The 13,726-nt window shown below is 35.9% G+C and overlaps 1 protein-coding gene across 1 annotated transcript; it reads right to left on the bottom strand.

Annotated features, from left to right (window-relative positions):
• Positions 1-2,710: 2,710 nt before the first annotated feature.
• On the bottom strand, positions 2,711-13,562 carry syap1 (synapse associated protein 1). The gene is made up of 9 exons (XM_079850443.1): positions 13,266-13,562; positions 11,925-12,043; positions 11,147-11,213; positions 10,993-11,066; positions 7,856-7,995; positions 6,563-6,702; positions 5,238-5,296; positions 5,032-5,158; positions 2,711-3,002 (listed from the first exon to the last, which is right to left on the bottom strand). The coding sequence occupies exons 1-9, from the start codon at positions 13,393-13,395 to the stop codon at positions 2,875-2,877; spliced, it is 984 nt and encodes a 327-aa protein (XP_079706569.1). The 5' UTR covers positions 13,396-13,562; the 3' UTR covers positions 2,711-2,874.
• Positions 13,563-13,726: the final 164 nt, after the last annotated feature.

The following is a 13,726-nucleotide window of genomic DNA, read 5'->3' as shown; positions in this document are numbered from 1 at the left end:
ACTCCTCGAGCGATAAACCAGTCATTTAAAGGGTTAGTTCACCCCAAAATGAACATTCTGTCAGTAATTTCTCTCCCTCATGTTGTTCCTACTCCGTCAGACTTTCGTTCATCTTCGGAACACAAATTAAGATATTTTTGATTAAATCTGAGAGCTGGATCACTCCTCCATAGGCTGCTAGGTAATTGAAACTTGCCGGCCCAGAAAGTTAGTAAAGACAATGTTTAACATAGTCCAAGTGACTACAGTGGCTCAACCTTAAGTTTATCAAGCGACGAGAATACTTTTTGTGCAAATTAAACCTAAAATAACAACTTTATTCAACTCATTTTCTTCTGGCCTCTGAGTGAGTTCACATAGTGTAACAGCGCAGCGCTTCTGGGTTGTACACCAGAACGTAGGCTCACTATTGGCCGACGCTGGTCATGTGTGTGATGCTGGCCAATAGTGAGCCGACGTTCTGATGTACAATCCCTCTGAAATCCTTCGAAAAGTGTTTCAGTGGTTGAAAGACAGATTTTGTCACCAGAGCATATCTTTGAATACAGTGATTGAGTCTACTTTTGAACCGTTTATTTGTGATGGCGTTGTAGCACTGAGCGAAGATGCGTCGGAAACGAAGCGTATCCGCATCCTGAGGGATACCGGCGCTGCGCAATCATTTATTTTAGAAAGTGTGTTATTCTCTAAACAATCAAGTTGTGATTCCGATGTGCTAGTGCAAGACATTGATCTTGTAGTTAAAGTTGCTTTGCACAATGTGTTTTTGCGATCTGGAATCATTTCAGGAAACGTTAAGCTGGCAGTCCGAGCTGAACCACATAACTGATACTATCCTGAGTGTATGATAAAGGCTGGATCATCAACAGAAGAAGAAAAAACCCTCAGAAAAAAATAACAAAATAAATTAAATAATCATCGTGGCATAAGTGCACACATGTATTAATTAAGTGTTACACAAAATAAAAACTCCACAATGAAAAACAAAATCTACATTAATAAAATAAAATAAAGTGAAATAAAACAATAATATTTTTTTAAGTAAAATAAACCATCCTCTAGGGAAAAAAAAAACTATTCACAGTGAAAAACAAAAATCTACGTTAACAAAATAAAAATTAAACAACTATGACATTTAAAAAAAAGGGAAAATAAACCCTACTCTGGGAGTTTGTTTCCACCACAGAATAAAAATAAAAATGAAAAAAGTAATTGCAACTTTATATTTTGCAATTCTGACTTTATAACTCGTAATTGCGAGTTAACATCACACGATTCTGAAAAAAAAAAAAATCAGAATAGCATTATATAAACTGACAATTACCTTTTTAATTTTTTATTCTGTGGCGGAAGCAAGCTTCCATAAAAAATAAAATAAAAAAAAAGGTTTCAGAAAAAAATTCGTAATGCAATAAGAAAAGTCATTATGGTATGTATGTGCATACATTTATTATAGATAGTGTTACACTACGAAACATTAGTAGTAGTATTAAAAAAAAAAGTGTCACGTGTTAGCAACTTTAAACTGTATAATCAACAAATGGCGACCACATTAAATGAAATGTTTCAGCACATAATAAAGACAAATTTCTGCGACTTTCCACAGAAATCATATACAGATGGGTTTAATAATGTGCCATTTCGTGAATTCAGAGGATTTTCAAACCAACTTGGCAACCCGGGTGACGCCATTACGTCTACGTGCGCAGTGACACGATCAAGACAGACATTCACCAGTGTAAACACATGCGCACTATTTAAAAACTTATTTAAAACCGCATCAAATGTAATTTAATAACGTATATGTGTATATAGAACATGAACAAAACAACATTACATAAACGCTAACAGTATTTACGATGTGAAGAACTGCATATTTGTATATTGAACGAATGCGGTGCATTGCTTACACAACAACAAACCAGAGAACTTTAGAGACAAAGATTTTATTTACGGCAACAAAAGCATGATTATTCATCTGTTAAGTAATCAGACAAGGTGCAGGTTGAAAATACAAACAAACAAACAAACACAAAGTTATACTGAAGCTCTCACCTTACAGTCATGTAATATTGTTTGATTAAACATGTATGGAATTTTATCTCAAGAGAGAAACCGAACATTTTATAACTTTTCCAAATCCTGCCACATGATGACCAGAGTACAAATATCGAATAATCGACATTCAAAAACAAATAAGGAATGAGAAGCCGTCAAAAACTAGTCAGAGAAACTCGATATGTGCGCTTATAGTGTTTGAGCATTGCAAAAAAAAAATTCATCAAGTATTTTTGTCTTGTTTTCCAGTACAAATATCAAAACATTTTTAAATCAATATACATTCACTGGAAAAGCAAAATGACTTAAGATATTAACTCTAGCGTTCTGAAAAAATTAAGCAAAATTAAGTGAGTTTTATTATTAAAACAAGAACAAAGTCTTAACAAAGGAAAATAAGATTATTTTTGTTCATGTTTTAATCATAATTTTGCTTCTCCAGTAAATGTGTCGTGATGATATTTGTACAAGATTAAAAAAAATAATAATTCTCCAGCTTTTTGAGTTTTGGTTTGTATTTACACCTCTGAAAGAAGGCCATTCATGGCAGAAATTAGTCAGAAAGAAAAGATAAATCAGCAAAACTACGTCTGATTTACGTGTTCTCGCTAACTATGATCAGAGAGAGGAACCTTTTCTTAGTTGCTGTGCATGTTGGCACCTCACCGAATGAATCCCTCGACTGCTAAACATCACATTTCATTCATGTTTATGATAAACATTCTCATAGAAAACCCTGAAACTTCAGTTCTGTCCGATTGATGTAACTGTTTTCATTTGCAGTGTCCTCCACACCAGAGGGGGCGCTGTTGCGATTTAGCTGTCGTCCTGCAGCATCTCCTCGATCTCACGGTCCCAGATATCTTCTCGATTTTCCGGGTCGACGACCACCTCGTATTCCTGAAGTTCCTGCTGCAGTTCCTTCTCCCAGTCGGCAGTCTCTTCTATTGGAAAAACAACAAAACTATTCGCTCAAAAATGGACGAAAAAATTTAACGTTTTTACATTTTCATATCGGAATGGGATGAAACTTGGTGACTTTGGTCGCATTAGCCATGTGAACACACAAAAAAATCATGGACATGATTCGGATTTGTTAAAGGGTCGGGGGGAAAAAAGTCACACTTGGCTTATTCGCGATCAAAAATGGCCGACATAGGAAATTATTGGGAAATACGAAAAAACTGAATCTTTTGGTGGTAAAAACTACAAATCTACAATGACTACAAAAACTACAAATGTGTGAAATAAAATCAATGCAGTAAAGAAAATAAACAGCAAGGAAGAGGTTAAACAGACACACCCACTCAAACGCACACTCACTTACGCACACACACAAATAAACTGGTGTGACTGTAACAATAGGGTCAAATTGAGCCAAAAGACTCAAATAAGAGGATGAAATCAGATCAAACCCAGATTGATTAAGCATACCTGTTCATTTTTGTTACTTTTTTATTGAATTGTGATGTTTAGTGTAACAAAATGTCTTTCTCTGTGTTCGGGTTTGACTGTAGTGAAAAGTAATGCAAAAACTGACACTTCAAATCAACATTTCAAACAAAACAAAATCTAAACCGTGGCAAAAAGTAGTCTGAGAATGTCTAAGTATAAATCCAAATCAAAAAAATAAAAACTTAATAAAAGTAAGTAATTATGTCTAAAAAGCACTAGAGAATTTATAAGCCTCTTTATATGGAGCTATACAGGCATCTAGTGTTACACCACGGCATTACACACGTTTATTTGTTTTTTTTACAACCACTAATTCTAAAAAATTAGATTTTAAATGCCTTGTCTCCAATTTAACATGGAATAATATATATATATATATTAGGAGAAAAAAAGTGTAGTATTTTCAATGGTGGAAAATGTATGGAAGCTTGTTTCCGCCTCAGAATAAAACATTTTAAAAGATAATTGCGACTTTTTATCTCACAATTGCGAGTTTACATCTCGCAATTCTGACTTTATTTCTCAGAATTGCGAGATATTAATTCAGAATTGCGTGAAACAAAGTCGCAATTGCATCTTATAAAGTCAGAATTCTTACTTTTTTTCTCGCAATTGCGACTTAACACAATTGCGAGTTTATATCTCGCAATTCTGACATCTTTTCTCACAATTGTGAGATATAAAGTCCACTTCTAAGGGAAAAAAAGACAGACTTTTTTTTTAACCTCAGAATAGTTTATATCTCGCAATTCTGACTTTATATCTCGCAATTCTGACTTTATATCTCGCAATTCTGACTTTATAACTCGCAATTCTGACTTTATATCTCGCAATTCTGACTTTATATCTCGCAATTCTGACTTTATATCTCGCAATTCTGACTTTATATCTCGCAATTCTGACTTTATATCACGCAATTCTGACTTTATATCTCGCAATTCTGACTTTATAACTCGCAATTCTGACTTTATATCTCGCAATTCTGACTTTATATCTCGCAATTCTGACTTTATATCTCGCAATTCTGACTTTATATCTCGCAATTCTGACTTTATATCTCGCAATTCTGACTTTATATCTCGCAATTCTGACTTTATATCTCACAATTCTGACTTTATATCTCGCAATTCTGACTTTATATCACGCAATTACGACTTTATATCTCGCAATTACGACTTTATATCTCGCAATTACGACTTTATATCTCCCAATTACGTGTTATAAAGTCAGGATTGCGAGATATAAAGTCAGAATTGCGAGATGTAAACTCGCAATTGTGAGATAAAAAGTCGCAATTATCTTTTAAAATGTTTTATTCTGTGGCGGAAACAAGCTTCCATAGAAAATAGCTCATAAAATGTGTATAAATATTGCATCGTATCATAAAATCCCCCCAAAATTCTAAATAATACTAAATAATGAATAAATATTGAACAAAAATATATAACATTGGTTTTCCTGAAGAAATAAAAACAAAGTAACATTTCAGTAGTGTGTGTAGTTGTTGTTGGTTCTCACCGTCCTTCTTATCCAGCACCAGCTGCTCCATCTCTTTCCTCAGATCCTCCTGGTTTATGTCACAGGTGTCAAACGCGTCGCTCACGAACTCGGACACGCCGGGGCTGGTGGAGATGTCCTCCTCTTCCTGAAAGCAGAGCGGACACAGAGATGAGAACACACACACACACATGTGACCATGAAGCAGACCTGAGGGGAAACTGTACCTCGTTAGTCTTGGGTGTGGAGCTGATGGCGACGGGAGGAGTCTTCGGTCTGATCGTCTCTGTGGAGCGGGAAAACACATGTTTATCTCCTCAATGAATGAGTTCAGTGCAAACACTGCAAAAAATGCTTTTCTTACTCAGTATTTTTGTCTTGTTTCCAGTCCAAATATCAAACATTTCTTAAATCAAAATGCATTTACTAGATGAGTAAAATGACATAAGATATTAAGTCTTGGTTTCTGAGGAAATAAATAAAAATGAAGGCGAGACACGGCAGGCAAAAACATTGGGTTTTTTTACTGGTCAATTTTGAGATTTTTGGATATTTGTCTTCAATAACATGTCTTCTTTCAGACTTGTGGTGAAAAAAAGTCAGAAATCCACATTTAGGTCTTTATTTTACACACTGTGTCTGTTTGCGTCTGTAGATTTCTCATAAACTCAACAAAAGTTGTCGTTGTAAATCCTCCCGCTGCTCCCTGTCATCACACACGCCGCTGGAAAGCTCTCTCTCTCCTGTACAATGCTATCGGATCCAAATATGGTCATTTCCTTTTTATCAGCAGCCAATCGTGAAAGTAAAAGGGCTGAATGCGCAATCTCATTGGCTGATGATAAATCTTTAAAGCCCGTTTTCTCAAAATGACTTTTCTCTCTGAAATCTCCACTTCAGTCGCACCGATACACACCAAACTCTCCAGTCTTGTACCTAGTTATATTATGAAGACATTTACAGAGGGATTTGTAAATATATTATTCCTAGCCTGATTTATATAACATTTTATTCCAAAAAACATAGCGAAAATCATTTTTTTAAGGCTATTGACAGTATATTCTGATTTACAGGATAACAAAAGTAGATATCCATAAATCCCTGTCATTTTTTCCCATCTAATATGGGAACACAATGACATTTTTTTAACCTGGCTTTATCCAATACTCAGATTTCTTTTTTTTTTTAATATATGCAAATTAGCACATATTTAATTAGATATTGCCTAATTTGCATATTTAAACATTAAATTACAGAAAACTTGTAATACATTTTTTTCTCATCTTAATGTAGGTAATCAACTGGGAAAGTTTCATGGTGACATCTGCTAGTTAAACATTTTACCCTATTCACCTTTAGTGTCTCGCCTTAAGCATCAACTCACTTCATTTTGATGAATTCCCCCAGAAAACAGGATATTAATATCTTATGTCATTTTCCTCATCTAGTAAATGCATGTTGATTGAAGAGTTGAAGAGTGTTTAGATATCTGGACTGGAAGCCCTGCGTGAGGAAAGCAGGTTTGCCGTGTGTGTGAGTGACTGCGACTCACCGGAGAGGGTTTGGTCGAGTGGAGCGCTGGAGTTCTTCTCCTCCGCCTGTTGTTGAGCCGCGAGAGCCGTGAGCTGAGCCGACTGCTTTATCAGAGACACGCGGTAGAAGTAATTCCTCCAGAACACGTCCTCCTTCACCCTGAAACACACACACACACTTAGATCTCAGCTCACAGAGACACAAAACAAGGAGTTAACCCTCCTAATGCACTCGGGTCCGATCCCAGTCTTTTTTTAATTCATAGTTTTTAGTACGAAAATGAAACTTTGCATACGTGTTATAGTCCGGGTGATATGTGCACTGTTTCATAAAAGCATGAAACTCGGTACTTGAAATTTTCAGAAATGGAGCCATCGCAAAAACGCCTCGTGGCGGCCATTTTACTTTCCACCATTACCAGATTATGTATTTTGTTTCATATCTCCTGAATCAAACATGATAACACAGAAGAGATGATGTCTACCCCTATGTTTTGATAGTCAAAGATTACAATGATACTGTATACCAGGGGTTCCCAAACTTTTCCATGACAAGGCCCCTCAAATACCACTAGGTTCTGGCTAAGGCTATTTTTGAGCAAAATATTAGATATACTAGATTTTTCTGTAGTTCTTGTAACATTTTAAATTTCAAAGAATTTCTAATTTTTTTTAATAAATAAAAAGGGGGTAAATGAAGTAATAGCATGGTAGAAACATGCTGACATTTTTGTTCATTCATTTTTAGTTGAAAAATATTAAGATTTTTTTTGTGTTCACTGCAAACATTTTTTGTCATGTTTCCAGTCCAAATATCAAACATTTCTTAAATCAAGATGCATTTACTAAAGTAGTAAAATGACATTAGATATTATGTCTTGTTTTCTAGAGAAATAAATCAAAATGAAGTGAGTTGATGCTTAAAACAAGCTAAATGATCTGCCAATGGGGAGAAAAATAATGTTGTTTCTGTTTGAATTAAGATTATGTTTCTCCCCATTGGCAGATAATTTTGCTTTTTTTAAGATTCAACTCACTTCATTTTGATTAATTCCCCCAGAAAACAGGACATAATATCTTATATCATTTTACTCATCGTCATCTAGTAAATGCATCTTGATTTAAGAAGTTTTAGATATTTGGACTGGAAACAAGACAGAAACACTGAGTAAGAAAAGCATGTTTTGCAGTGAAAATTGTGGTTAAAGGAAAAGATTTGAGTCGTAACTTGGTGCAAATCTCGCTTACACACACGTTTGTTTTACTGTGCACATTGTACTGCGTTACAAAGCTTTAATGGAGCCAGATCTCACTGTTTAGGGACGAGGTCGAAGCGCATCCGGTTGAGAAGCTCATCTTCCTGTAACATCACGAGGGCGACGGAGGACATCTGATCGAAGTCGAAGTGGAACTGCACTCCAGCCGGAGGATCACGCAGGAAGTTCCTCTTGTCCTGAGCGAAGACAGAAAAACACAACTCAATCATGCTGTCCTGGTTTACAATCAGTGGTTAAAGTGGGATTTGGCAGGTAGGGGAACCCTCAAATTTTGTGTAGGTGCAACAGGGAAAAATGACTCACGTGGGACAACATATTGAGTATTGTGGTATATTAATACTTTTTGGGACAAGAGTGTCACTGTGGCACAATACTTATTTAATACTTATTTTAATGTTTTTATTTTGGTCCACCTACATCTGCAATGATATGATGAAGATACGGAACACAACCTTTTTTTTCACAATGTAAATGTAAAGATAAAAATGGGAAGTCAAAACTGACTCAAATGTGAGTTAGGGGGGTTCGGGGACATACTCCCCCGAGAAAATTTGGATTTCTCTGACCTACAAATGTGCAATTTGGGGCTTTTGAAGGCCAAAAAAAAAAAAAAAAAACTTGATAAGAAATAGCTTTAAAATTTTGTCATTAGATATTTGTCAACACCTGCTCTCTCCTCATCTTCATCTTTCTTTTTCTCTCAGTCTTCTTATCCTGTCCTATTTCTTCCCCTCCTAAAGCTGAACTTTGACTGATAGTCTTTTCATTTTCGTCTGTGTCAGTGAAGAAAGTAAACAAAGGATCAACTGATATTTATATGTATTATGAATCATTTTCTGAGACGAGTTAATTGACTCAAGGCTACCAGGAAAGCTGTAGCCTAAGTCAGTATTGCCAATAGGAACCTTCTACAAGCTGTGGAATTTGAAATCGTCTGTTTTTAAATGTTAAAAGTAATTTTAAATAATACAAATTATAGTCTACGTTTAACGCAGTTGGTGTAATTGGCAGACGTTCCGTTAGGCATCAAGCGCTGTGGAAACGCGTCAAAGCATTCTCATGTATAAATATATATAATAAATAATAAAATATATATTACAAGGGGAAAAAAAATATCGAACCTAAAACTAAACTAGGGAATATCGAACCTAAAACTAACTGTAGCGCGCTCAACCACCTGAGTGCATTCACGCATTAGTAATCGCTGGCGTTCAGCGGGGAGGGGAGGCGTGAACCGGTGTAGATGCACTTAAATCAGACAGGAGAACCGTGACTGAGAACATAACGTCGGGAAGCGTGTTTGTGAAGGCGGGCCAGGGGGTGGTATTCAGTTTTGATTTGATGAATGATGAGAATCATTGAATTTGATGAGAATGATTTGATTTGATTTGATTTGAATCTATTTATTTATTAATTTATCTGAGGTGCCGGAACGCAGTTCCGGACCGTTCCGGCCCACTTTAACCCCTGTTTACAATGATCAGGGCTCTCGTTTATCAAACTGTGTGTAGGATCCTCACTAAAGGTTTGTGTGCGCCTGAAGGCCAAAAATGCCGCACGCCAAAGAATATTCAGACTTCTAAAAGCGTGCGAACGCCAGAACCTGCGATAAATCCCCTTTATAAACCCAGTCAGCGGAGGATTGTGTTCACACGCGTCTCCTCCCCAAAATAAGCTTACAACGCCTCGTTTACCATGCATATCCTCATTTGCATATCATTTGCATATGCAAAATCATCCATGTGATCCCATGTTTAACGGTACAAGACATTAGGAAAATATGAGTCACATCACATCACTAAAAATCATTTAGTAGCCGATCCTCGCCTTGTGTTTGAATAAATAAATCAAAGAGTGTAAAATACATTTCAGAGACAGTTTTTCTCAGTGTTTTCCACTGGCCGAATAGTATTTTTAATTGCTTTATATTTTTAATGGAAAGGGATTGTGCATTATTGATCATTATTTGCGTGTAAATATTTCCTCAGACCGCGAGTTCTGCCATTATCATGAGCATTAACACACAGCATGACACAGGAAAACGAGAATGCCATATTTAATCTAAATGTGTGTATCAGATGTAAAACGTAATTATTTGATGTATTTAAACTGTTATTGTGAGCACACACTGTATGATTAGGACTCATAATGCATATTACAGTGGTTTTCCTTCATCAGTTCCTCAGATCTCCATCTCTAATGTTCACACACAGGATCAGAGTTACTCACAGATGCACGTCAAGTGTGTTTGTATAAGTCACACTTCATGCGTGTGAAGCGGCGTCCGGCTCTCTCTGTGCGACGCAGCGGTTATAAATGAGTCGGGCTGGGTATTGACACAAATTTCACAATTCGATTCCGATTCACAAGCTTGCAATTTGATTCGATTCAATTCAATATTGATTATTTTGGATATCAGGTTTTCTCAAGGAAAACAGATCTCTTCACTAATGCTGTGAACTATGGGAGTCAGTGGTAGATTATAGGCTTCATTAGCCTACTATAATATTGAAGGTAGAAATTTACTGATTTGTTTACAAACACTTAAATTACACTTTTATTTATTTTTATAATAATAAAGATATATGAAATATAAACATTTAAATGGTGGCTGTCATTAAAACCTGCCAGATTTATTCAAACATGCATTAAAAATTGAAGACATGTAATATGGTGCATATAATTAGCAGAATGCTCCTGTATAGAGTTAATTGTTCTCGCTGACTGACGGGTTTATGGTCATATGGTTTTTCTGAGGTAAATGTGACGTTACATGACATTGTTTATGAGCTGATTTACTGACATCTTTCCACAGTTGAAACACTGATTGAGCGACTCCATGTCACATGATACGGACTTCGATAAGTTGTACTCTGTCTTTAACACACTTCCAGAAGCTCATTCATGTTTATCTCGCGCTGTATCTGGTGTTATTAAGGCGGAAGAGAAGATCACGTGCTTCTCTCGAGCTGAGCCAGAGCGATCTCACGCCACAGCGACAAAACGCTATTTATGTTTTTGAATTTCGTAAGAAAATGGACGTAATTTGAAATCTGAGACTTTGTTTCATATAACAAAGCACAAAGATTATTGTGATTTATTGGATTTTTACCCAGCCCTATAAATGAGTTTTCTTTCTCCTGGAGACGTAATGAAGTAGAGCTGGGACTCACAGCGGATAAAGCCAGGATCTGCTGCTGGATGGTCTCCTCCTCGGTGTATCCGACCCAAGGCGGCACCGCTGCGTCTGCGGACACACACACACTCCAGGACATATAGAAGCGCACACAAACACACGTCTTCAGAAACACCTGTGCGACCTCATACCTGATTTCTTTGCATTTTTCTCTTGCACAAATTTCTCCTGTTCCTTCTGGAAATCTCCCAAAATGGTCTGAAAGAGAATCAGTGCAACTGGATGAAGGTGAGCAGAATCACACACTTCTTCTGGGAGGATCGTGTGTTAAAAGTGCAGGAGTTTGAAAGAAATACAATAAAATTAAGTATATAAAGTAACAAAAATAATGCGTCTCAAATCGTTTCACTGCAAAACATGCTTTTCTTACTCAGTGTTTTTGTCTTGTTTCCAATCCAAATATCTAAAAACTCTTAAATCAAGATGCATTTACTAAAGAAGTAAAATGACATTAAATATTATGTCCTGTTTTCCGGGGGAATTAATCAAAATTAAGTGAGTTGATGCTTAAAAAAAGCAAAATTATCTGCCAATGGGGTCAGAAAAATAATCTTAATCCTAAAGGAAACAGGGCAATGGTATCAATGATAGATAGAGTGTTTAATTTAATGCCATGTCAGCATCTGAGGCTATTCTCATGTCAAAAATGTATTACATATATCATATAAATACAATAAAACCAAGCAAACAAAGTCATATTATACAAGATTTTTTAAACTAACTTATTATAACAAATCCAAAACCTTTTCAGGCTTAATCTTACTAAATAAGTGCTTAAGTGAGGTAACTTCATAAAAGAGCATTCCACTAGTGTTAAACCCAGGACAGCCTATAACACATGTTTGGTGGACAGAATGTGTTTATAAATCTGATATTAAGAGTGAAATATGAGTTAGCGATGACAGAAACCTTGTCGATGATGCCGTCGATGTTGCTCTCCTCCACCGTCTTCTTGATGTTCTGCGCAGTTTCTGCCACAGACTCCGAGATCTTCTTAGTCGCGGTACTCGCAAAGCTCAGGATGAAGCCTGAGAGAGGAGAACACACACATTACACACACACAAACATCACACTGAGAGTTCTTCATCTCGGAGGAAATGATACCTGGACAACGGTAATAAATGCGCGTAAGTGTGTGTGCAGTTATTTTTTCTTTGCATAAAGCAATACCTCACATTACTACAACTTTACCATGCTATATTATATTATTTTGTGCTGTCAAATCGATCAATCACAGCTACCATAAAAATTTGTGTTTATATAATGTGTGTGTGTGTGCACAAACACATACTACATATATATATATATATATACACACACACACACACACACATATATATTATATAAACACAAACTTTTATGTTAGATGCGATTAAATTATTTGACAGCCCTAATTTTATAAATATATATAAACACATATACAAACACACACAGAGATATAAACTAGGGCTGTCAAACGATTAATCGCATCCAAAATAAAAGTTTGTGTTTACATAATTCATGTGTGTGTACGGTGTATAATTATTTCCTATATATAAATACACACACATGCATGTGTATATTTAAGAAATATTTGCATGTATATACTGTGTATATATATTTATATTATATATAATTTATATTATATATAAATATTTTATATATAAATAACACATTTTCTTAAATATATATGCATGTGTGTGTATTTATATATAGGAAATAATTATACACCGTACACACACATGAATTATGTAAACACAAACTTTTATTTTGGATGCGATTAATCGCGATTAATTGTTTGACAGCCCTAATATAAACACATATACAAACACACACACAGATATATATAAACACATACACACACATATGGAAGCTCATTTCATGCGCATTAGAAAGAAAAACATGCTTTTGTAAATCAGCAACTTGCTATTTTTGTCTTAGTATCTTAGTGTCATCATTTCGACTTTATCTCATGATAATTATGAAATAAAAAGCCAAAATATGGCTCAGTAAGCAAAAAATTTGATTTTGTTTTAATTTCCACTTCTTTGAATATGACTATTTTATAATCTTGACGTATTATCTAATAATTTCGACCTAATTATGGATTGTTTTCCATAATTATGAGTTTTGATGTCATAATTTGGACTTTTCAGTGCCATAATTAACATTGACCACAGCATGATTAGTTGTGCTTGTGTATCTGATCTTCCACAGATGATGTATATATAGTTGTGTAGAGTGTGTAGTGTGTGTAGAGTGTTGTCTCACCGCTGAGTCCTTTGGCCTGTGACTCTCCAGTCTCTGTGTTTATGTTTTTCTCCTCCACTGTTTCCGGTTTGTCAGTTTTCTCTTCATTCTCCGGCTCTCCGCCCAGCCACGAGCTCCAGCTCTTGAACATGCTGCTGTCTTTCAGTCTCTCTGCGGTGAAATAAACGATCTCTGCTCGTTTTAATCAGGATAATTAATAATTTTACTCCATTTCTCACACACATCCGCACTGGGCCACATCAACAACAACACCAGCAGCAGCTGAGCTCCCTCGGTCCTCATACAGAGGCCGTTTCTGCGGCTCCACAGCGACACCTGCCGCCTGGAGGAACGACTGAGTGCCACTAGTGGCCACCAGGTGGCCACTGGATAAACCCCTGATAAACACGTTTAATCTGTTTTGAAATCGTTTAAAGGGGTGGTTGATTATGATTTGACTTTTCTAACTTTAGTTAGTGTGT

The sequence above is a fragment of the Squalius cephalus genome (genome assembly GCF_949319135.1).
Source record: "Squalius cephalus genome assembly, chromosome: 18".
NCBI classification, from domain to species: domain Eukaryota; kingdom Metazoa; phylum Chordata; class Actinopteri; order Cypriniformes; family Leuciscidae; genus Squalius; species Squalius cephalus.
This window is presented reverse-complemented; position numbering and strand designations above follow the sequence as displayed.